This window comes from Notechis scutatus, chromosome 1 (genome assembly GCF_049901735.1).
Source record: "Notechis scutatus isolate UNSWTSFEM ecotype Mainland chromosome 1, rNotScu1.2, whole genome shotgun sequence".
Lineage (NCBI taxonomy): Eukaryota > Metazoa > Chordata > Lepidosauria > Squamata > Elapidae > Notechis > Notechis scutatus.
The window spans coordinates 338006960-338032741 of NC_142009.1; the positions used below are offsets into that span (position 1 = coordinate 338006960).

Consider the following 25782-nt stretch of genomic DNA (forward strand, 5'->3'; position numbering starts at 1 on the left):
TAGTTTCTTCCCCAAACCCCAAAAACTTTAACCTTAGACTGTCTACTATTGACCTCACCCCTTTCCTAAGAGGTCTGTAGGGGGCGTGCATAAGCGCACCAACGTGCCTACCGTCCCTGTCCTATTGTTTCTCTTATTCTTCTTTTATTTTTCTTATATGTACCCATTTCTTGTATTCACAACTATGTATAAACTTATACTTATTATCTTGTAAACAATTGGCAAATTAAATAAATAAATAAATAAATAAAGTACAAGAAACCACTGAGACACCAGAGGATAGGGAAAAACATGTTTGTGTCTCTTAGTTGTAATCCACAGAGATGGAAATGAGAATGAAGGTGAAGTTGGATGTTTGACTTACATGTAACCGAGCCTCTGCAGGAAAGATGGAGGGTATTTTTTTTAACAGTTTATTTATATATGTCTGCATTGCATACAGAGGTGCTTATTGAACAGCATATTGTCTGGAATCTGGATCATTTCATTTATATACAATAATATTTTTCCCACTCCTAATTTCTACCTCTACTATCCAACCATTTGTAAAACATGTCCCATGTTTGAAAATACTCTGTGTCCTCTTTTGCTTTTATTTTTAGTGTCAATCGGTCCATTTCTGCACAATGTCAATTTTTTGGAATAATATCTTCTTCTGTAGGTATTTCCCCATTTTTCCAGTAGTGTGCAAATACTGTCAAAGTAGTGTTGCTGCTGTCAAAACATCTAATATTAAGTATAAATTCCCTTTATCATACTATTCTGGTCTCATGCCTAACAAAAGTATTTCTGGCTTATAATCTATGTGTTGCCTTAACATTTTTTTCTAACCATGTATGTATTTATGTCCAAATTTTACACATGTCCACCACATGTGATAATACATACCCGGTGTCTGGTTACATTTCCAACATCTGGCGGACATGTTTTTAAACTTCTTTGCTAATCTGGCTGGTGGTAAATGCCACCTATAAAACATTTTATATACAATTTCCTTCTAGGTAGTTGCCATTGTCAACTTACAATTTCTTTCCCAGAGTTTTTGCCATTCAGACAAGATGGAGTTTTGATAGAGAAATTGTAGATCAGGGTTGGTGCTCTCTGAGATTGCTTGTTTTCTGGCAGACATTTCATTACCAAACTAGGTAACATCATCAGAGCTAAAAGGAGGGGTTCATTCTAATTTTATATTCTAGTACAGAGTTCCCCAAAGTTTCCAGTTTTGCCCCCCCCCCCCCAGTGGAGGGAAGAAGAGGGGATGCTTTGTGCATGTGTCCGGCAAGCAAGCATGCACACATATAGCTCCATTGTAGAGAGTGCTGGCTCCTGCACAAGGCAATCCATGCTATAATTGTCCCAAAGGTGCTTTTTTTTTCAAGAGGCAACTGGACTTTGTTTTATTTTTGAATATGTTTCACTTCTCATCCAAGGAGCTTCTTCAGCTCTGACTGGATGGTGGGGAAATGGAAGGATTTATACTCCTTAAAGGCAGCTGGTCAACCTCCAAGTGGTCTCAATGACTCTCTAAAAGAATTAAATGACCAGCTGTCTGCAGGGAATATAAATCCTTCCATTCCCCACCATTAGAAATTCTTGGTAATTATGATATTTCCTCTGGAATTCAGCTCAGGCCTCAGTAGGATAATGTAGCATTTGGGGAAAAAGATACAAGCCAAGAGCGCAGCTCCAGAGGCCAAAATGGAGAAGATCTCCACAGCCACCATGGACTTCCCTTTGGTGCTCAGGTAGGTGGGGAGGAAGGAGATCCAAACACTGCAAAAGACCAGCATGCTAAAAGTAATGAACTTGGCTTCGTTAAAACTGTCAAGCAATTTCCTAGCCAGAAAGGCCACGGTGAAACTAATGAGGGCCAGAAAACCTAGATAGGCAAGGACAAGGTAAAACATGAATACTGAGCTTTGCTTACATTCCAAGATTATCTCTCCAAACAAGGAGTGGAAATCTAAGTTAGGAAATGGGGGAGAGTTTCCCAGCCAGGTGGCACAAAGGACTGCTTGGACCAGGGGACAGGCTAAGACAATGGAGTTGGTCAGTGGTTTTCCTAGGAGTTTCCTTGTCTTGTTCCCTGGCTTGGTGTTCATGAAGGCCAGAACCACCATGACAGTCTTTGCCAACACAGAAGAAACTGCAAGGGAAAAGAGAATGGCAAAGGCAGATTGTTGTAAGAGACAGGTGAGCTTCCCTGGTTGACCAATGAAGAGGAAGGAGCAAAGGAAGCAGAGCAGGAGGGAGACCAAGAGGATGTAGGTGAGATCTCGGTTGTTGGCCTTGACAATTGGTGTGTCATGGTGTTTATGGAAGATTAGCAGGACTACAGATGTGATCACTGAGAGAAAAAGAACAAGAAAAACTAAAATGTATCCCAGGGTTTCTTGATAGGCAAGGAAGTGGATCTTCTTGACAATGCATTGGTCCTTGTCCTTCTTGGCATACTGGTCTTCTGGACAGAGTTCACAGTGAATTGCATCTGAAATCAAAAGACTTTGTCTAAGGATTTCTTGATCAACTACCATGCGCATTATCCCTCCTGCAGAGATGATATGATTTTTCTCTTTGTGGCCAACCCACAAAAAGAGTGATGAAAAGACCCACTGTACAATTTATGGGGAATAAATCATCCTTCGTTCATGATGATCCTTGGGATAGGTTAGTTAGAGACAAGGATTTGTTCAGGTCCAGCTTCGTGGTCAGTTTGCTGGGGGGAAAGTCCCTCTCCTGTCATTGGAAATTTCCACAATTACTGTGGCTTTTAATCTGAGGCTACCAATTGTTTCTTCTACACATATAGACACACACTTTATAGTGGAACCCCCGAACATTCATAGATCTATTAGGGAGGAATGCTGCTGTTTGTGAACATTATCTACTGATTATCCCAGCCGTGAACTCTCTGCTTTGCACTTCAAATCTGCTTAGATTTTTCTTGCAGGGATAGATTCACATACATAGGTAGAGGTAGATATAGATTGAGAGGGTCATTGGTGCTCTCTGAGCTTGGTGGTTTTCTTGCAGATATTTCTTTATCCAAACTAGGTAGCGTTATCACTGATAGAAGGGAGTGGGGTCATAAAGAGGAGGAGGAAGAGGGAGGGGAGGGGAAGAAAGAGGACTGTGTAGTCCTTGGTGCTCTCTGAGCTTGGTTGTTTTCTAGAAGATATTTCATTACCCAGACTACGTAACACTAGTGTTAATATTGTTATCTAGTTTGGATAAAGAAATGTCTGCAAGAAAAAGACCAAGATCAGGGAGCAGAAGAGACCCCTCATTTCAACCCTGAGCTTCAAATATTCTCATTTATTGATAGATATAGATTCTCTAATAAATCTTTTTCCTTGAATATTGATAATGCTGAGAGAAGAAGCACACCTAAATAATAAAAATTAAAACTTGAACCACACACCTCACTCCTTCAGGAAAAATTTGGAAGTTGGTTTTCCCAATTAGATGTTATAATAGGAGTGAAAATGCAGGTTGGGAATTCATAAATTCTACCCTGAAACTATCCTGCATAAAACTGATGAGGATCAGGAAAGGTGGCTTCTGGGGCCAGGACAGTTTAGATCCATGAAGAGTTCTGCTGAAAGGTATGAATACATGTCAAGGACAACAATATTAAGAAACTAATCTGATCTACTGGATGGCTTCCTTGATCATGGAAGGTCCACATTTGAAGTCTGTTCTACCTGTCTGATTAGAAATAGTCCCTTCTGGACAAGCGTCACACTGGTAGCAGCAAACCGGCTCGCCCTCTGGAACTCTTCTCCTCTCTCCTGCCTGGCATCTTTTCCTGCCACACCTGGCAATGGGGATTGTCTACAAAAAAGGGGGGAAATATTTGCAATGATCTAAGCAATGAACATGCTTCATTGATTACTTTCCAAATAGAGGGGTCCTTGGTGTACTCTGAGTTTGCTTGTTTTCTTGCAGATGTTTCATTATCCAAATTAGGTAACATCACCAGTGCTAGATGTTACCTAGTTTGGGCCATGAAACGTCTGCAAGAAAACAAGCGTGAGATACCAAAGTCTCGGCTAAAACAACAGACAAGAGACACTGTGAACTTAAACAATTAAATAGTCTATTTATACACATCAAAACCCACCACCTCCCACTTTTTCTGCTGCCCTATTGGGTAAAATTGTTGATATTAATATGGGGTGATTCCAGGATGATTTTTAAAATTATGCCTGGGTTAACAATCTAGGCATAGTGAGAGCACCAAGGGCCCCTCATGTCAACCCTGAGCTATAAATATTCCCCTTTATTGGTTTCCAAATTCCTATTTCCATTCCATATTCCTATCTCTATGTTCTTCAAATGAAATGGTTCAATGCTGTCAACCAAAAACCAGGAGCAGCTCCGGGACTTCCGGTTTGCCAGGCTTCGGCGGCAGCAGGGATTCGCGATCCTGTGCGATCCCTGTAGTGCTAGCCGTCTTGGTGCCTCCGATCCCGACGGGTCTGGAGGCTAAGGCTGCCCCGTAGAGGCAGCCGAAGATAGGGGGATCCAGAGAGGGGTTTGGGGCGTCGCAGACCCCCTCCCCAGCTGGCAAAACCCCCTTCTCTCAAGGCGGTGGAGCGGCGGTCTGTAATGGCCGCCACGAAGAAGCCGGCAGCTGGGTAAGACTGTGCAGGAGGAAGAGGGATAAAGTTTTGAAGAGAAACGTTTTTTTGGCTGAACCAGGACTTTAAGATATACTTAACATCCTGAAAACCATGACTTTTTGAATGATACTTTGTTCCCAGAGGAGATTTTCAAGCGGCGAATTTGAGGTGCTGAAAGGGAAAGTTTACTCTCCTTCCCTACGGAACTAACAAATGGACATCGAGAAACCTGTCTTTTTATAGAAGGTAAAAACTTGGCTCTTTGTTATAAGTGGGAAGGGAGAGGACAGAAGAGATGATTCCACCAGGCTGTCAATCATTTGGAAGCCTGCACTCACAAACAAAAAAATCTCCACACCACAAGCCAGGCAAACACCTGGGCACAAACAGATCCCCCCTGATACCTCCAGCTCAAACACACCCCAACCAGGCACCCAGATGAAACCCAGCTTCCTAACTAATGATAGCCGTCCATTTACCCGAAGCCAAGCTGCACTAAAGACCTCCATTAAAGTAACACAATGCTGCCAGCCAATCAAGATACAAAAAGAGCCAAAAAACAGACAGAAGATATCAGAAACACCCATCAAGCAGAACACAGCAAACTCCGAGACCAATAAACACAGACCAAGACTCCCAACCAATCAGGATGAAGAAAAAACCATTCTGGCACAGCAATAGGCTGCCCCAAATTTAAATCTGAAACCACTGTAAAAGTCTGACCCACAGACGGACACAATACAGAAGCCTGATGATGGCAGATGAGATTCTGCTGAAACGTTGCTACAACTTTAAAAGAACTACAATGACGTGGGAAAATACCCGAACCAAGCCGAACACCATACATGTAAGTACCCGAAAACTTAAGAAAACAAATATATATATATATATATATATATATATATATATATATATATATATATATATATATATATATATATATATATATATATATATATTAAGATCTTGTTGGAGTAGATGCCTTGAAGATTTTGAGACTAAATTAATTGCAACAGGGCTTTAAAATACAGACTGGGCTTTTTTCTTTTTTCTCTTTTTACTGATATTACCCCAGGAAGAGAAAGTGAGAACTTTGTGCTTTGTTTGGACTGATTGATGACTCTGGGACTTTGGGGAATTGTTTCAACTTTTGAAACATCTTGGTTGTTTTAAGAAGAAGAAGAAGAGGGGGGGAAGAGAAGAAAGAAAAGGTTTATAATGGCTTTACCTGTTGATGAACTTAGAAAGGAATATGGAAAAATAAAGAAAGAAGGCAAGGACGCTGTGGAAGAAGCCTTTCATTTTTTAGAAATGGCGCTTGCTATTTGTCAGCAAACACAACAACAGATGGAGGAAGCAGAAGAAGAAGCAGAAGAAGAAGATGCCATCTTTAATGAATCCAAAAGTTTAATTAAGAAAGAAAGGAGAAAGAGAGGAAGGAAAATGAAGGACTTAAGACTTAAAAAACACCCAAGAAAGAGAAAAATAAGATGCAAAATCAACACAATGTTAGAAAACAAAAGAAAAAAGGAATACAACAGAGAGGGGAAGCTAAAAAGGCAGAGGTTAGAAGAGGGGGGGGGGGGTAAAAAGGCCAGGTGGGAAAAGAAAGGGAGGGGAAAGGGGGAAAAAAGCCACAAAGGTATGAAACAAGATGGGAAAAAAGGAATTTTTTTTTAGGGATAAAGGGTAATGTATAATCTTTTTAAAAAGAAGATTCTGCAAGGTACATAAGATGGTATTGTAGTATTTGTATTAGAAATAGAAAATTAGAATGTTATAAGAATTAATAAAAGATTAAAATATTGAAATGTTTAGTGATGATAGACTTCAAAATTTAACAAAATATTAAAGGGAATGTTTAAAACATTGAGTTTAATTACAGAGTTTAATTGACTATTGTGTTGATGTTATTATAAATTTATTACTGTAGCATTTGTTTTTGAAATAGATAATTGGAATGTTACAAGATTTAATATTTAGATTTATTATTTAATTATATATTTAATCATTTTGGATTTACTATTTTTTCTTTTTTTTTAAAGTTAGTAGGTAGAATGTACTAAGCAGAATCAGATTGGGAACTAGGTGTTATTTTAAATGTTAATTTAGGGGGATGATAGAAAGGCATCATACTTTGATTAGTGATTCCAGGAGACATCCTTTTTTTTACTATAGGGAATGAGATAAATGGATAATTTGGGAAGAATGGGCAAAAGATACAAGTATAATGATTTAAATTAAAATGAAATAAATAAAATAGAATTAAGAAGAGTGAAAAGCATGGAGAAGCTATATAGAAGATATAGAATGGTAAATAAGATAGGTAATGGCATATAAGATGAACATGAATTTAATTGAAGTCCATATAAAGAGAGGTAATCTGGGGCCAAGCTACTTTCTAAAAAGAAGTTTTATGTTTTTGTGTTTTGTGTGTTTATGTTTGTTTGAGAATTGATAAAACCTTGGAGGAATGTTGGATGGGAATAACGGTAAACAAGTCAGAGAGAAATGAAGACGATGACTATAAAATGGATAAATATAGGAAATAATAATAATAATAATAATGAAATTGAATAAGAGTAAAGAGAAATAATGAGAAATTTGCTAAAAGATATTTATATGTCCATATGGAAATGGGGTAAAATAGAATTATGTTTTATAAAATAATTTTTTATCCGACTTGTAAAAATTTATAATGGAAAGAGGTTTTATGTACTCAATGGCTAATGATGGTTTGTTTGTCTTTAAAACTAATAAAATTTGTTTCAAAAAAAAAAGAAAAGAAACCAGGAGCAGCTCCTGATGATGAAGGGCAGGGGCACTCCTGACCCACCAATAGATGCTGGAGGTTGGAAGTGGGACCCACGAAAGAAATCTTGTGACATTGAGCTGCAGGATTTCTAAAACAAAGTGTCACAAGCATCCAACTGAATGGGAATGGCCTATGTAACTCATTGTTGCATCGTGAATCTAGATTAACAGAGTTGGAAGGGACCTTAGAGGTCTTCTAGTCCAATCTCCTGCCCAAGCAGGAAACCCTATACCATTTCAGACAAATGATTATCCAATCTATTCTGAAAACCTTCCAGTGTTGGAGCATCTACAACTTCTGCAGGTAAGTTGTTCCACTGATTAATTGTTCTAGTTATTGGGACATTTATTCTTCATTCCAGGTTGCTGCTTTCCTTGATTAGTTTCCATCCGTTGCTTCCTGTCCTGCCTTCAGATGCTTTGGAGAATAGCTTGACCCCACCCATCTTCTAACTGTGTCCTGGGTTTCAAATAGACATTCTTCCCAATCCCAACCATTTGTGGCTTCACACAAATTAAACCTCAAGTGTGTTACATGCAAAGCAGGTTATTCACCAAATCACTGCCATATTTTGTGACTCAACTGAATGTTTTTCCAAGTTAGAGGGATGTTCTGCATTCCCAAGAGAGGATGAATCTTTCTTGAACTTACAACATTTCCTTCCTGCTCACCTTTGTGGCCCAGACAATTGCATCCGAGTTTATGGTGAAATCCTTGCCTGGGGGAGCCCTAGGATCTAGTTTTCCAATTTTCATGGGCACAAAAGATTTATTGAGGAGGAAAACCCAGTTGAGAAGATCAAAATTAGCAGAACCCAGTCGATTTTCTGAGAAAGAGATTTCATCTCCAACACTGTTGTTAAACTGAACAGTCCTCAGATAGTAAAGAATCTGAAAGGAAAGAAGTCTTCAGAAATTAGAAACATTGGCTGAAAGCTGCACATGAAGTATCATGGCTTCTGTCATTCTTTGTTGGCCATCAACTTAGGACATGTGGGTACATCTGAGAAACTAGAGGAGTTCCATGAGTTCTGATCAATCAGGAATAATATCAAAAATTTGACTCCTTCTCCATTAAAGAGGGGACATTATCATTTGGCCTCTTCAACTCTAATTTTATCAGAATGATCCCTCATATAAAGGTTTTAATGCCACGCTCCAAATTTCATTGCATGTTTTTTTTTCCTGTGATACTTAGCTATGTGCATTTTTAAATGTTTCCTTTGGCTCCAGCTCTTATAAATGGCAGATTGGTCATGATTAAATAATTTCTGATGTAAATGATGTAACAATGATGTAAATGATGTAACAATGAAGTAAAACCTTGACTAATTTTATCTAGTTCATAGTCAAAGACAGCAGAATGCAGGAAGCAGGTCTGACCAGATGAGGCCATGTGGAAGGAAGCACCTGTCCTGGTTTGTTAGTTCACTGTCCAGACAGATTCAACTTTTATCCTTTGATGCCAAAAAAACCTCTGATGAATTTCAAGGCAGGAGCCCATTTGGATCCCTTCGAGTCCTTCTAGGTATGCTGAGGTTGACAGAGACTGTTTTCACACAACAAGCTGAGCATTATAACAAATGGCAAACCAAACAAATGGGGTGAAGTCACACAGGATGATAAGTCATAGAAGAATAAACCAAAGTTAAAATGAATATGAGTGTGTTGTTATAGGTCGGATTCAGGTGACATACTGAGAGAAGGAGAGATAGTTTTGCAAATATGTCCAGTAGGACTTCAACTGACTTGTTGAATTATCTCATACAAATGCACCCATATTGTCATTTTTCCTGTGGAATGACAAGTCCTCTCTATAATGTCCACTTCCAGAAACCCAAGACAGACTTTTCAGGGTTTTTTAGGAAAATATTTCCTCTATGGATCTTATGGACAATTTGGTTTACTTCTCTTTTCTACTCTCTGTCCCTTTTCAACAAAACCATACACTTAATTTGTATTATAATTCATAAATAATTGCTGTTTTAATCTGTACTAAGATGCATTTACTTGGTAGCATGTGGACACTGAATCCACAATTGAAGAAATGGCTATGGGCAGCTTGCCTAAAAATCTGTAGATTGTATAAAAAGTCAGATAAATTACCTGCCATGACCAGACTTTCGAGATCTTCTTTCTAAGTCTCATCAAGGCTGGTTGTGGTCCTGTACCATACATTGCACATAATGCATGTGTCAGAGCATAAATTGCATTGTAAATATTGTAACTTTCACCTGTCATACTTGTTTCAAAGATATATGTTGGCAGAATCTGCAAATTCTCCTTTCCAGTACAAGTTTTTTGCTGGGCTGGAGAAATTTCACCTGGTTTGTAGAACTTGCATTCAAAGACCCTTTCCCACCATTGTTGAAGAAAAACATCCCCTTGTGGGTTGAAAGGGTCTAAAGACAGAAGGAAATGGCTGAATTCCGAGATATCCCCGGTGTGGTCCCTAAAATGCAAAGATCCATGGAAGGGATTCATACCTTTCAATACGTCTGGAGATCCCATCATACTAACTTTCCAATGGGAAGTTAGGATCCAAACTTTGCAAAATGTTGCCTTTGTCCATTGTTCATGAACATTCATCACTACCAGTATATTTGTAATACTACTGGAGTCTCCAAAGAGAATAATCACTTCAGCTTTAGACCAGATTTTGAAAATATAAAGAAATTTCAACTTTGTATAAATAAGAAAATCCAATTTCAACTTTTCAGTGAAGACCAGGCAGATCTCCTTTTCTTTGAGCATTGGCATCAGAGATGAAATGAAACGTTCTCCATTGTCATTTTCAGGGGCCACCAGTCCAACCCAGTTCCACTGGAAATACAGAAGCAGCTGGACTAATCCCACATACTGAGGAAATTCCTTGGGATTAATCCGTAGGAAGGAAGGATAAACTCTTCTTTCTCCCTGAGAGAACTCAAAGCCAACACCAAGCTGGAGAAAGTGAGAATCTTCTTTCAAATACAAAATCAGGTATTATGGCAACTTTAGAAGTCACCACTCTGTAGCTTTGCTCCACCAGTCAGGCTGATTCACTCTGAGTGGCAGATTTAAGAGTCTTCCCTTCTTAGGAAGAGCCACCAGTTACACTTTTTGACTGATCGTGATTTGTCAGAAGACAAGGGAAGAAACCATCAACCTGAGGTAGAGAATAAATGGCACTAAAAGGATGGCTCCTTTTTCATGAAGCATAAACTAAGGGTCACAAGCTCACGATGTGGCCCCCCAAACTACCTTTAGTTTCATCTTTGGCTACTGTGTGTGCTTTTGATCTTTGTCTACTCCATAACTGTATCTAAACAGGCTCCCTTACCTGTGGGACCTTGAACATGCTGAAAATGGAGGCCATCTGCCTTGAGGATTGGGAGTTGAGACCTCCAATAACAGACAGCAGAGTGTCCTGCTGGTCACATTTGTAACCTGGAATCATCTGGCCTCTGGTGGAGAGCAAGGAAAAGCTGATTAAGGAAATCTCCCTCTCAATCTGGTGATTGTCATAGATGTGGAAGCCAAGTGTGATGTTGGGGAGGAGAACCAAATCTTTGTTGATCTCTGTGACTGCAAACACCAAGGCTAGGAGCTGCTGGTATTTCTTGGGCCTGACTCTATGGTGAGAAAAACATTGAGGAACAATTACAGGAAATTTGACATATGCTATTAGAGTTTGTCTTTTCTTTTGTGTTGTTTATTTTATTTTATTTTTTATTTATTTATTTTTGTCAATTGCTGACAAGTTAATAGATATAAGTAAAAACATAGTTATAAATACATGGATACATAAAAGAAAAATAAAAAAATAAAAGAAACAATAGGACAGGGAGGGTAGGTACGTTGGTGCGCTTATGCACGCCCCCTACAGACCTCTTAGGAAAGGGGTGAGGTCAATAGTAGACAGTCTAAGGTTAAAGTTTTTGGGGTTTGGGGAAGAAACCACAGAATCAGGTAGAGTCTTCCAGACATTGACCACTCTGTTGCTGAAGTCGTATTTCCTGCAATCATGTTTGGTGCGATTAACCTTGAGTTTGTATCTATTGTTTGCTCTTGTGCTGTTATGGTTGAGGCTGAAGTATTCATTGACAGGTAGGACATTGCAATATATAATTTTATATACTATACTTATATTGGACTGAAGGCAGCGTAGTTCTAGGTTTTCTGAGTCTAGAATTTCGAGTCTGATGGCATAAGGCGTTCTGCAATGAGTAGAGTAGTGGAGAACTCTTCTTGTGAAATATTTCTGGACTTTCTCAACTGCGTTAATATCAGATACGTAATGTGGATTCCAGACTGATGAGCTGTATTTGGGTATTGGTCTAGCAAATGTTTTGTATGCTCTAGTTATTAGGATAATATTACCAGAGAAAAAGCTACGTAAGATTAGGTTAACAACTCTTAACACCTTTTGGGCTCTAGCACTTAGGTCATTAGAGATGAGGACTCCAAGATCCTTGACAGAGTTTGGATCATCAACAAGATCTTGACCATTCAGCTTGTATTTTATTTTTTGATTTTTTTCTGCCAATATGTAGGACAGAGCATTTATTTGTTGAGATTTGAAGTTGCCATTTGTTTGACCATTTTGATACATAGTCAAGATCTTTTTGAAGGGTAGCAGTATTATCAGTGGTGTTGAATAGCTTTACATCATCAGCAATGAAGATGCAGTTGCTCTTGATATGATCACAGAGGTCATTTATGTGGAGTATGAAGACAGTTGGTCCTAGAACACTGCCTTGGGGGACTCCACTGTTGACAGGTACAGAATTTGATAGGATGCTCCCAATTTCAACCATTTGTTGTCTGTTTGACAGGAATGCTTCCATCCACTTATGCAGGTGTCCAGAGATACCGTAAAATTTTAGTTTTAGGAGTAGTTTGTCTTGTACCACTGAATCAAAGGCTTTACAGAAAAATTCTTTGGAGCAACTCCCAAGTTTCATTGGCTTTGGATTTTTTTTTTAAGGATCTTCCTTAATTAAACTGTCCATCCAAATCACAGATCATTTAATACCCTTCTATCATCCCTCCGTTCCTTACTTTGCTCTGGTGATTGTAATCTTTCCCAGTTTTTTCCTGTAGCAGGTAATCAATTTTGCTCTCTCTTGGAGAAGTTTCTTCAGGACAAGTAACCAAAGACTCCAGTAATGGCCAAAGTGTAGATTTCCCAAAAGTCATTGTTCATAAGCACTGCTGATTCCAAAACTATGTTTTCCTTTTTTATTTGGTTATTTATTTTATTTTATTTTATTTAGGAAATTTATTTGCCACCCATCTCATTTCCAACAACTTATGTCTCATACTGAAAAAAGACTTTGAGTTTGTATTTGATCTTTCCACCATGACTTTCTATTCAAATTAATATTATAGGCCAATGCCTTAACTAGACGGGCACAATTAATAATGTATTGTCCTTCCTCACTTTTTACGTTTCATCTCTTTCATCAGGAGAAATTCTGGAAAGTTTAAGAATTCTATCCTCTTTCATGAGTTTGGTTCTTTATTGAAAAAAGTGCAAGGATTTACTCTACGGCCTTTGAAACCAAATCAGGACCATTCTTTCTAAAAGGAGTCCCTGAATCCCCCCAAAAGCAAGCATTCATCTACATCTTTCACCTCCAGGTGAAACTTACAGCATTGGTAAACGATGCTGGAATGGGTCTTTATGAAAGCGTAGGCTGTTGAAGGAGAAAAGAATGGTTGCCAGGGGCAAATTCCCACCAATAATGAGATCACCAGGCCTGTAATAGTCCTCCAGAATCTCCAAAGACCTTGTCAACCCACACACACTTTGCACCCTCTTAGCAGAAGTTGGAGGCAGAAGCCAAAAAAGCAACAGCAGCAGCAGCAGCAGGCGAGGCAGCCCAGTCATGCTTCTCACCTTCCCTCCTAGATCAGAAATCTAGGCTTGTACAGAAGGTGAATTTCAGGTAGCCCTTGAAATCTCATCAGAGATTTAGCACAACTGAGACAGGTCATTCCATCTGGATGGCTTTGTGGCAAAATTTCTATCAACCATCCTTCCCCTTCTAAGAGTTTGGTCTGTGACCAAAGACAAAGCTAAGGCTAGTTGAGTCTCATCAAACACAGGAGTGAGCTCTTTGCAAGACAAAGTAAGTTGACATGTCCTACCCCCACCTGGGGAACTCCAGGCATATATTTTTTTAAAGCAGGTGTTATCTTGTGAGTAGAAATCCACAGGGGATGCATCAAAAATTATGGTTCCACTGATCATTGCAAAGAAAAGTAATTGTCCTACCCAATTACTACTAGCTTTGTTTGCATACCAGAAAGGGAAAAACATGTTTGTGTCTCTTAGTTGTAATCCACAGAGATGGAAATGAGAATGAAGGTGAAGTTGGATGTTTGACTTACATGTAACCGAGCCTCTGCAGGCAAGATGGAGGTTTTTTTTTAAACAGTTTATTTATATATGTCTGCATTGCATACAGAGGTGCTTATAGAACAGCATATTGTCTGGAATCTGGATCATTTTATTTATATACAATAATATTTTTCCCACTCCTAATTTCTACCTCTACTATCCAACCATTTGTAAAACAAGTCCCATGTTTGAAAATACTCTGTGTCCTCTTTTGCTTTTATTTTTAGTGTCAATCGGTCCATTTCTGCACAATGTCAATTTTTTGGAATAATATCTTCTTCTGTAGGTATTTCCCCATTTTCCAGTAGTGTGCAAATGCAATACTTGCTGCTGTCAAAACATCTAATATTAAGTATAAATTCCCTTTATCATACTATTCTGGTCTCATGCCTAACAAAAGTATTTCTCGTTTATAATCTATGTGTTGCTTTAACATTTTTTTCTAACCATGTATGTATTTTTGTCCAAATTTTACACATGTCCACCACATGTGATAATACATACCCGGTGTCTGGTTACATTTCCAACATCTGGCGGACATGTTTTTAAACTTCTTTGCTAATCTGGCTGGTGGTAAATGCCACCTATAAAACATTTTATATATAATTTCCTTATAGGTAGTTGCCATTGTCAACTTACAATTTCTTTCCCAGAGTTTTTGCCATTCAGACAAGATGGAGCTTTGATAGAGGAATTGTAGCTCAGGGTTGGTGCTCTCTGAGATTGCTTGTTTTCTAGCAGACATTTCATTACCAAACTAGGTAACATCATCAGAGCTAAAAGGAGCGGTTCATTCTAATTTTAAATTCTAGTGCAGAGTTCCCCAAAGTTTCCAGTTTTGCCCCACCCCCACCCCAGTGGAGGGAAGAAGAGGGGATGCTTTGTGCATGTGTCCGGCTAGCACACATGCACACATACAGCTCCATTGTAGAGAATGCTGGCTCCTGCACAAGACAATCCATGCTATAATTGTCCCAAAGGTGCTTTTTTTTCAAGAGGCAACTGGACTTTCTTTTTTCTTTGAATATGTTTCACTTCTCATCCAAGAAGCTTCTTCAGCTCTGACTGGATGGTGGGGAAATGGAAGGATTTATACTCCTTAAAGGCAGCTGGTCATTTGCTCAACCTCCAAGTGGTCTCAATGACACTAAAAGAATTAAATGACCAGCTATCTGCAAGGAATATAAATCCTTCCATTCCCCACCGTTAGAAATTCTTGGTTCTTATGATATTTCCTCTAGAATTCAGCTCAGGCCTCAGTAGGATAATGTAGCATTTGGGGAAAAAGATACAAGCCAAGAGAGCAGCTCCAGAGGCCAAAATGGAGAAGATCTCCACAGCCACCATGGACTTCCCTTTGGTGCTCAGGTAGGTGGGGAGGAAGGAGATCCAAACACTGCAAAAGACCAGCATGCTAAAAGTAATGAACTTGGCTTCGTTAAAACTGTCAGGCAATTTCCTAGCCAGAAAGGCCAAGGTGAAACTAATGAGGGCCAGAAAACCTAGATAGGCAAGGACAAGGTAAAACATGAATACTGAGCTTTGCTTACATTCCAAGATTATCTCTCCAAACAAGGAGTGGAAATCTAAGTTAGGAAATGGGGGAAAGATCACCAGCCAGATGGCACAAAGAACTGCTTGCACCACAGGACATACTAAGACAATGGAGTAGGTCAATGGTTTTCCTAGGAGTTCCCTTGCCTTGTTCCCTGGCTTGGTGCTCATGAAGGCCAGAACCACCATGACAGTCTTTGCCAACACAGAAGAAACTGCAAGGGAAAAGAGAATGGCAAAGGCAGATTGTTGTAAGAGACAGGTGAGCTTCTCTGGTTGACCAATGAAGAGGAAGGAGCAAAGGAAGCAGAGCAGGAGGGAGACCAAGAGGATGTAGGTGAGATCTCGGTTGTTGGCCTTGACAATTGGTGTGTCATGGTGTTTATGGAAGATTAGCAGGACTACAGATGTGATCACTGAGAGAAAAAGAACAAGAAAAACTAAAATGTATCCCAGGGTTTCTTGATAGGCAAGGAAGTGGATCTTCTTGGCAATGCATTGGTCCTTGTCCTTCTTGGGATACTGGTCTTCTGGACAGAGTTCACAGTGAATTGCATCTGAAATCAAAAGACTTTGTCTAAGGATTTCTTGATCAACTACCATGCGCATTATCCCTCCTGCAGAGATGATATGATTTTCCTCTTTCTGTTGTGGCCAACCCACAAAAGGAGTGATGAAAAGACCCACTGTACAATTTATGGGGAATAAAAAGAGGGCTAATCATCCTTCGTTCATGATGATCCTTGGGATAGGTTAGTTAGAGACAAGGATTTGTTCAGGTCCAGCTTCGTGGTCAGTTTGCTGGGGGGAAAGTCCCTCTCCTGTCATTGGAAATTTCCACAATTACTGTGGCTTTTAATGTGAGGCTACCAATTGTTTTTTTCTACACATAGACACACACTTTATAGTGGAACCCCAGAACATTCATAGATCTATTAGGGAGGAATGCTGCTTTTTGTGTACATTATCTACTGATTATCCCAGCCGTGAACTCTCTGCTTTGCACTTCAAATCTGCTTAGATTTTTCTTGCAGGGATAGATTCACATACATAGGTATAGATATAGATTGAGAGGGTCATTGGTGCTCTCTGAGCTTGGTGGTTTTCTAGCAGATATTTCATTATCCAAACTAGGTAGCATTATCACTGATAGAAGGGAGTGGGGTGATAATGAGGAGGAGGAAGAGGGAGGGGAGGGGAAGAATGAGGACTGTGTAGTCCTTGGTGCTCTCTGAGCTTGGTTGTTTTCTAGAAGATATTTCATTACCCAGACTACGTAACACTAGCGTTAATATTGTTGTCTAGTTTGGATAAAGAAATGTCTGCAAGAAAAAGACCAAGATCAGGGAGCAGAAGAGACCCCTCATTTCAACCCTGAGCTTCAAATATTCTCATTTATTGATAGATATAGATTCTCTGATAAATTTTTTTCCTTGAATATTGATAATGCTGAGAGAAGAAGCACACCCTAAATAATAAAAATTAAAACTTGAACCACACACCTCACTCCTTCAGGAAAAATTTGGAAGTTGGTTTTCCCAATTAGATGTTATAATAGGAGTGAAAATGCAGGTTGGGAATTCATAAATTCTACCCTGAAACTATCCTGCATGAAACTGATGAGGATCAGGAAAGGTGGCTTCTGGGGCCAGGACAGTTTAGATCCTTGAAGAGTTCTGCTGAAAGGTATGAATACATGTCAAGGACAACAATATTAAGCAACTAATCTGATCTACTGGATGGCTTCCTTGATCATGGAAGGTCCACATTTGAAGTCTGTTCTACCTGTCTGATTAGAAATAGTCCCTTCTGGACAAGCGTCACACTGGTAGCAGCAAACCGGCTCGCCCTCTGGAACTCTTCTCCTCTCTCCTGCCTGGCATCTTTTCCTGCCACACCTGGCAATGGGGATTGTCTACAAAAAAGGGGGAAATATTTGCAATGACCTAAGCAATGAACATGCTTCATTGATTACTTTCCAAATAGAGGGGTCCTTGGTGTACTCTGAGTTTGCTTGTTTTCTTGCAGATGTTTCATTATCCAAATTAGGTAACATCACCAGTGCTAGATGTTACCTAGTTTGGGCCATGAAACGTCTGCAAGAAAACAAGCGTGAGATTCCAAATTCTTGGCTAGAACAAAAGACAAGAGACACTGTGAACTTAAACAATTATATAGTCTATTTATACACATCAAAACCCACCACCTCCCACTTTTCCTGCTGCCCTATTGGGTAAAATTGTTGATATTAATATGGGGTGATTCCAGGATGATTTTTAAAATTATGCCTGGGTTCACAGTCTAGGCATAGTGATATGTTTTAACAATTAATCATTTGCTTATCATTTGTTCAGCAGTTGCTGCATCCTACTCTGTTTACACTAACTGGTTTTTCTTCTGGGTCAGCATGAAAACTATCCTCAAATGGACGTCTGCTTAAACTGAATAGATTTCATCTCGTCAGCACTTCTGTGTTTTTAAGGTTATGCAGAAGAGAGACATATAGAAGAGAAATATATTAATCCGTTTACATTTTTCTTTTACAGGAATAATTATTTCTTCCCTTTTTTTACGTCTCACACAAGGAAGCTCAAAGAGCACCAAGGGCCCCTCATGTCAACCCTGAGCTATAAATATTCCCCTTTATTGGTTTCCAAATTCCTATTTCCATTCCATATTCCTATCTCTATGTTCTTCAAATGAAATGGTTCAATGCTGTCAACCAGAAACCAGGAGCAGCTCCTGATGATGAAGGGCAGGGGCACTCCTGACCCACCAATAGATGCTGGAGGTTGGAAGTGGGACCCACGAAAGAAATCTTGTGACATTGAGCTGCAGCATTTCTAAAACAAAGCGTCACAAGCATCCAACTGAAAGGGAATGGCCTATGTAACTCTTTGTTGCATCGTGAATCTAGATTAACAGAGTTGGAAGGGATCTTGGAGGTCTTCTAGTCCAATCTCCTGCCCAAGCAGGAAACCCTATACCATTTCAGACAAATGGTTATCCAATCTATTCTGAAAACCTTCCAGTGTTGGAGCATTTACAACTTCTGCAGGTAAGTTGTTCCACTGATTAATTGTTCTAACTATTGGGACAGTTAATCCACTGATTACTTGATGTAACTATTGGGACATTTTTTCTTAATTCCAGGTTGCTGCTTTCCTTGATTAGTTTCCATTCGTTGCTTTCTGTCCTGCCTTCAGGTGCTTTGGAGAATAGCTTGACACCACCTCTTCTTTGTGGCAACCCATGTTCTAACTGTGTCCTAGGTTTCAAATAGACATTCCTCCCAATCCCAACCATTTGTGGCTTCACACAAATTAAACCTCAAGTGTGTAACATGCAAAGCAGGTTATTCACCAAATCACTGCCATATTTTGTGACTCAACTGAACATTTTTCCAAGTTAGAAGGATGTTCTGCATTCCCAAGAGAGGATGAATCTTTCCTTCCTGCTCACCTTTGTGGCCCAGACAATTGCATCTGAATTTATGGTGAAATCCTTGCCTGGGGGAGCCCTAGGATCTAGTTTTCCAATTTTCATGGGCACAAAAGATTTATTGAGGAGGAAAACCCAGTTGAGAAGATCAAAATTAGCAGAACCCAGTCGATTTTCTGAGAAAGAGATTTCATCTCCAACACTGTTGTTAAACTGAACAGTCCTCAGATAGTAAAGAATCTGAAAGGAAAGAAGTCTTCAGAAATTGGAAACATTGGCTGAAAGCTGCACATGAAGTATCATGGCTTCTGTCATTCTTTGTTGGCCATCAACTTAGGACATGTGGGTACATCTGAGAAACTAGAGGGGTTCTATGAGTTCTGATCAATCAGGAGTAATATCAAAAATTTGACTCCTTCTCCATGAAAGAGGGGACATTATCATTTGGCCTCTTCAACTCTAATATTATCAGAATGATCCCTCATACAAAGCTTTTAATGCCACACTCCAAATTTCATTGCATGGTTTTTTTTCCCTGTGTTACTTAGCTACGTGCATTTTTAAATGTTTCTTTTGGCTTCACGTCTTATAAATGGCAGATTGGGCATGATTAAATCATTTCTATCACAATGATGTAAAACCTCCACTAATTTTATCTAGTTCATAGTCAAAGACAGCAGAATGCAGGAAGCAGGTCTGACCAGATGAGGCCATGTGGAAGGAAGCACCTGTCCTGGTTTGTTAGTTCACTGTCCAGACAGATTCAACTTTTATCCTTTGATGCCAAAAAAACCTCTGATGAATTTCAAACCAGGAGCCCATTTGGATCCCTTTGAGTCCTTCTGGGTGTGCTGAGGTTGACAGAGACTGTTTTCACACAACAAGCTGAGCATTACACCAAATGGCAAACCAAACCAATGGGGTGAAGTCACACAGGATGATAAGTCATAGAAGAATAAACCAAAGATAAAATGAATATGAGTGTGTTGTTATAGGTCGGAATCAGGCGAGATACTGAGGGAAGGAGAGATAATTTTGCAAATACGTCCAGTAGGACTTCAACTAACTTATTGAAGTATCTCATACAAATGCACCCATACTGTCATTTTTCCTGTGGAATGACAAGTCCTCTCTGTAATGTCCACTTCCAGAAACCCAAGACAGTCTTTTCAGGGTTTTTTAGGAAAATATTTCCTCTATGGATCTTATGGACAATATGGTTTACTTCTCTTTTCTACTTTCTGTCCCTTTTCAACAAAACCATACACTTAATTCGTATTGTAGTTCATAAATAATTGCTGTTTTAATCTGTACTGAGATGCATTTACTTGGTAGCATGTGGACACTGAATCCACAATTGAAGAAATGGCTATGGGCAGCTTGCCTAAAAATCTGTAGATTGTATAAAAAGTCAGATAAATTACCTGCCATGACCAGACTTTCGAGATCCTCTTTCTAAGTCTCATCAAAGCTGGTTGTGGTCCTGTACCATACATTGCATGTAATGTATGTGTCAGAGCATAAATTGCATTGTAAATATTGTAACTTTCACCTGTCATACTTGTTTCAAAGATATATGTTGGCAGAATCTGCAAATTCTCCTTTCCAGTACATGTTTTTTTCCGGGCTGGAGAAATTTCACCTGGTTTGTAGATCTTGCATTCAAAGACCCTTTCCCACCATTGTGGAAGAAAAACATCCCCTTGTGGGTTGAAAGGGTCTAAAGACAGAAGGAAATGGCTGAATCCCGAGATATCCCCGGTGTGGTCCCTAAAATGCAAAGATCCATGGAAGGGATTTATACCTTTCAATTGAGATGCCATCATACTAACTTTCCAATGGGAAGTTAGGATCCAAACTTTGCAAAATGTTGCCTTTGTCCATTGTTCATGAACATTCATTATTGTCAGTACATTTATAATACTATTGGAATCTCCGAACAGAATAATCACTTCAGCTTTAGACCAGATTTTGAAAATATCAAGAAATTTCAACTTTGTAGAAATAAGAAAATCCATTTTCAACTTTTCAGTGAAGGCCAGGCAGATCTCCTTCTCCTTGAGCATTGGCATCAGAGATGAGATAAAACGTTCTCCATTGTCATTTTCAGGGGCCACCAGTCCAACCCAGTTCCACTGGAAATACAGGAGCAGCTGGACTAATCCCACATACTGAGGAAATTCCTTGGGATTAATCTGGAGGAAGGAAGGATAAACTCTTCTTTCTCCCTGAGAGAACTCAAAGCCAACACCAAGCTGGAGAAAGTGAGAATCTTCTTTCAAAGACAAAATAATGTATTTTGGCAAATTTCGTAGTCACAGCTATGTAGCTTTGCTCCACCAGTCAGGATGACTCACTCTGAGTGGCAGATTTAAGAGTCTTCCCTTCTTAGGAAGAGCCACCAGTTACACTTTTTGACTGATCGTGATTTGTCAGAAGACAAGGGAAGAAACCATCAACCTGAGGTAGAGAATAAATGGCACTAAAAGGATGGCTACCTTTTCATGAAGCATAAACTAAGGGTCACAAGCTCATGATGTGGCCCCCCCAAATACCTTTAGTTTCATCTTTGGCTACTGTGTGTGCTTCTGATCTTTGTCTACTCCATAACTGTATCTAAACAGGCTCCCTTACCTGTGGGACCTTGAACATGCTGAAGATGGAGGCCATCTGCCTTGAGGATTGGGAGTTGAGACCTCCAATAACAGACAGCAGAGTGTCCTGCTGGTCACATTTGTAACCTGGAATCATCTGGCCTCTTGTGGAGAGCAAGGAAAAGCTGATTAAGGAAATCTCCCTCTCAATCTGGTGATTGTCATAGATGTGGAAGCCAAGTGTGATGTTGGGGAGGAGAACCAAATCTTTGTTGATCTCTGTGACTGCAAACACCAAGGCCAGGAGCTGCTGGTATTTCTTGGGCCTGACTCTATGGTGAGAAAAACATTGAGGAACAATTACAGGAAATTTCACATATGCTATTAGAGTTTGTCTTTTGTGTTGTTCTTTGGAGCAACTCCCAAGTTTACATTGGCTTTGGATTTTTTTTAAAAAAAGGATCTTCCTTAATTAAGCCATTGATCCCAATCACAGATTATTTAATACCCTTCTATTATTCCCTCCCTTCCTTACTCTTCTCTGGTGATTGTAATCCTTCCCAATTTTTCCTTTAGCAGGTTATCAATTTTGTTCTCTCTTAGAGAAGTTTCTTCAGGAAAAGTAACCATTGCTGAGCAAACAATTCCAGTAGGGACCACAGCATATATTTCTTAAAAGCCATTTTTCATGAGCAGTACTGATTCCAAAATAGAGTTTTGCTTTTAGATATATTTTTTGCATTTGTTTTTATTTAGGAAATTTATTTGCCATCCATCTTGTATCCAACAACTCGTATCTCACACTGGATAATGATTGAGTTTTATTTTCCTCCATGACTTTCAAATTATCCAAATTAATAACGAGACCATCACGATTTCTAATGTGTTGTCCCTCCTCACTTTTTACACTTCATTCCTTTCATCAGGAGGAATTCTGGAAAGATTAAGAATTCTACCCCCCCTTTTATGAGCTTTATTGAAAAAAAGTGCAAAGATTTACTCTGTGGCATTGCAAACCAAATCAGGACCAGTATTTCTAAAAGGAGTCCATTAATCCCAAAACAAGCAAGCATTCATTCTATATCTTTCCCCTCCAGATGAAACTTACACAATTGGTAAAAGTTGCTGGAACGGGTCTTTATGAAAGTGTATGTTGTTGAAGGATAAAAAAATAACTGCTAGGGGCAAATTTCCACCAATAATGAGATCACCAGGCCTGTAATAGTCCTCCAGAATCTTCATAAACCTTGTCAATGCACATACGGTTTGCATCCTCTTAGCTGAAGTTGGAGACAGGAGCCAAAAAAGCAGCAGCAACAAGAGAGGCAGCCCAGTCATGCTTCTCACCTTCCCTCCTAGATCAGAAATCTAGGTTTGTACAGAATGTGAATTTGAGGTAGCACTTGAAATCTCATCAGAGTTTTAACACAACAGAGACAGGTCGTTCCACCTGGATGGCTTTGTGGCAAAATTTATATCAATCATCCTTCCACATATAAACGGTTGGGTTGTGACCGAAGACAAAGCTAAGGCCAACTGAATCTCATCCAACCCAGGAGTGAGCTCTTTGCAAGACAAAGTGAGTTGACATGCCCTACCCTCTACTTGGGGAACTCCAAGCATATTTTTTAAAGCAGGTTTTATCTTGGAAGATTTTTGTGAGTAGAAATTCTCAGGGGATACATTAAGAATTATGGCTCCACTGATAATTGCAAAGGCAGGCAATTGTCCTGTGCAATTATTACTAGATTTGTTTGCATACCAGAAAGGGAAAAACAGAGTTGTGTCTCTTAGTTGTAATCCACAGAGATGGACTTGAGAATTAAGGTGAAGTTAGATATTTGACTTTACATGAAACTGAGCCTCTGCAGGCAAGATTGAGTTTCAATAGAGGAATTGTAGCTCTTGGTTGAAGTGAGGGGTTCTTGGTGCTCTCTGACATTGTGTATGGTCCTGCCTCACCAGCCGTCTCAGGAAAGCAGAACTGTAGAAACGAAAAGCATTTCAAAAGGAACTTTTATTGGAAGATAGTGATAGCAGAGAGAGTGTATGCAGGATCTCTAATTTCCCATGCCAAAGCATTAGGTTAAACCATTTACTCCGAGGCTTCGCCCAATGTCCAGTTCAACTTTGAGCCTACCCATGGTGCGAAGATGTGAGAACATCAGGCTGAGGGGGTGGTAACAGTTCCTAGGTCCCATGATCTCACTTCTCCGGTGGTGAGACAAAACAGATGGCCCGAGGCACATTCTTCCCTGCTCCCAATTTCCTCCAAAGATATATCAGAAGCCATGAAAGGAAGAAAGGAAAACTCCATGTAAAAGAATGCCTGCTCCCACTAGAATGGCAGGGTCCCGATAGTGGTCTATGGCACCTGAAACATTGCTTGTTTTTTGGCAGACCTTTCATGACCAAACTAGGTGACCCCATCAGTGCTAAAAGGAGGGGGATTCATTCTCATTTTATATTCTAGGAGTTCCCCAATGTTTCTGGCTTTGCGGACTTCAACCAAGAGCTACAATTCCTCTATTGAAACTCAATCTTGCCTGCAGAGGCTCACTTTCATGTTAAATCAAATATCTAACTTCACCTTAATTCTCAAGTCCATTTTATATTCTAGGAGTTCCCCAATGTTTCTGGCTTTGCAGACCAGTGGGGGGAAGAAGTGGGGATGGTTTGCACAAGTGGCTGGCAAGCATGTCCACATGCCCGTATGCACATACCTCCATTGTAGAGAGTGCTGGCTCCTGCATGAGGCAATCTTTGCTATGATTGGTTGCTGTGGGTGTAAAGGGGGAGTTTCCCCTTTTCCCACCTTTTTCTTCTATGTGCACTGTACATTGTTTGTGATTTACCTCATGAAGCTCTTGTTTGCCTGACAATAGAAATAGAACTCATTGGATTAGAAATAGAAATAGAATAGAACTAGAATAGAGTAGAATAGAAAATGAATAGAAGAGGAAAATATGGAAGAGAATATAGAAGAGAATAAAATATAGAACAGAATAGAATATAGAACAGAATATAGAGTAGAATTAATAAAGTAGAAGTAGAGATAGAAATGATAGGAATGAAATAGAAATAGACTTTGTAGGTCATCTAGTCCAAACTACAAGTTTGTGTTAGTGTCTATGACCTCATTTGGACACATGTTGCACAATTCCTTGACAATGGTGCTGTTTTTGTGTATTTTTTTGTTCTGTCTTCTGGTCCTCTTCATCCACATCCTCTTCCTCACTGCTCTCTGAGTCACTCCGTGCATCCTTTACCATCTACAACAGAGAAACAGAGATGTCACCTCTCTTCAATCCTGCTCGATTGGAGTCCATCAGAGGGCAAAAACCCTTTTGGGGACACACAACTGGCCTTTTCCATTGGAGATGCTTATCTTTTGTACAACCAAAGGGCTATGCTATGTTTTGCATGGCATACAGGCAAGCCCATGGCTCTTTAGAAGAAGGGTCTTCAACATGTTAAAGAGGCCATTGTTAATGGCAACTTCACATAAAATAAAAGTTATATAAAATGTTTTATAGATGCCATTTACCACCAGCTAAGTTAGCTAAAATTTTAAAAAATATGTCTAGCAAATGTTGGAAAAGGAATCAAAAAATGGGCACATATTATCATATGTGGTGGACTTGTGGTAAAGCAAAAAAAAATAAAAAATGGGAAAAATACCTAAATGGCTAGAAAAGATTATTGGAAAGCATGTAGATTTTAAACCTAATGAATAGACATAATTCATTTATTAGGGATGGTTTTATGAGGTATAATATCAGGTAAACCTAATAAGAAAAGTATGTATTTAATCTTGCACATCTTGACAGCAATGAGGGTTGTATTTGCGCAATGCTGGAAAAATGGTAACACCAGGAGATGAAGAAATAAGTAAGAAGACACTAGAATGTGCATAAATGGACAGATTGACATTAAAAATGAAACAGAAAGAAGATACATAATATTACCAGACATGGAATCTATTTTATCAGTGATTGGAAAAAAGAGGTGGAGATTAAGAATATAATATGTATTGTTAAGCAAATGGAATACAGACACAATGTATATTAAGCAATAGGAAATGTAATTAATAAAAAATAAATAAATGTTTAAGAGGCATGGGGGCTTGAACCCCCTGCAAGGTTCAGATATACCACGTTCTGGTATCTCTTCAAAAACCCAATCCATGGTCCTTCTCCACTCCTGAAGCTCTGGGGTTGAGGGGTTGTAGTATGACTCCCACTTGAACATAGCCAGTGTCTGGATTGTACATTTTGGGGACCCATTTTCTACCATGAAAACGAAGGTGGGTGGCCCACCATAACAAATTGCCAGAGGGACCAGAAATTGAGATGCTGCAGCATGG

General features: G+C 39.4%; 3 protein-coding genes across 3 annotated transcripts in view; all 3 read right to left on the minus strand.

Annotated features, from left to right (window-relative positions):
* Window positions 1–573: 573 nt before the first annotated feature.
* On the minus strand, window positions 574–20455 carry LOC148133591 (vomeronasal type-2 receptor 26-like). The gene is made up of 6 exons (XM_087952808.1): window positions 20375–20455; window positions 17167–17296; window positions 10762–11053; window positions 8112–8330; window positions 3705–3834; window positions 574–2488 (listed from the first exon to the last, which is right to left on the minus strand). Exons 3-6 carry the CDS (start codon window positions 10876–10878, stop codon window positions 1584–1586), a joined length of 1371 nt encoding a protein of 456 aa, XP_087808934.1. The 5' UTR covers window positions 10879–11053; window positions 17167–17296; window positions 20375–20455; the 3' UTR covers window positions 574–1583.
* Window positions 13844–25782, minus strand: part of LOC148133592 (vomeronasal type-2 receptor 26-like) — a 274460-nt gene continuing 262521 nt past the window's right edge. Inside the window, exon 3 of the mRNA XM_087966387.1 lies at window positions 13844–15938. Within this exon, the coding sequence (XP_087822513.1) occupies window positions 15034–15938 (905 nt within the window). The 3' untranslated portion in view covers window positions 13844–15033. The remainder of the gene's footprint in view (window positions 15939–25782) is intronic.
* LOC148133593 (vomeronasal type-2 receptor 26-like) lies at window positions 18832–24712 on the minus strand (the record flags this gene model as incomplete). Its single annotated transcript, XM_087951091.1, has 3 exons — window positions 24553–24712; window positions 21457–21748; window positions 18832–19062 (listed from the first exon to the last, which is right to left on the minus strand). Coding segments are annotated over exons 1-3 (528 nt in total), but the record flags the coding sequence as incomplete, so codon positions are not given.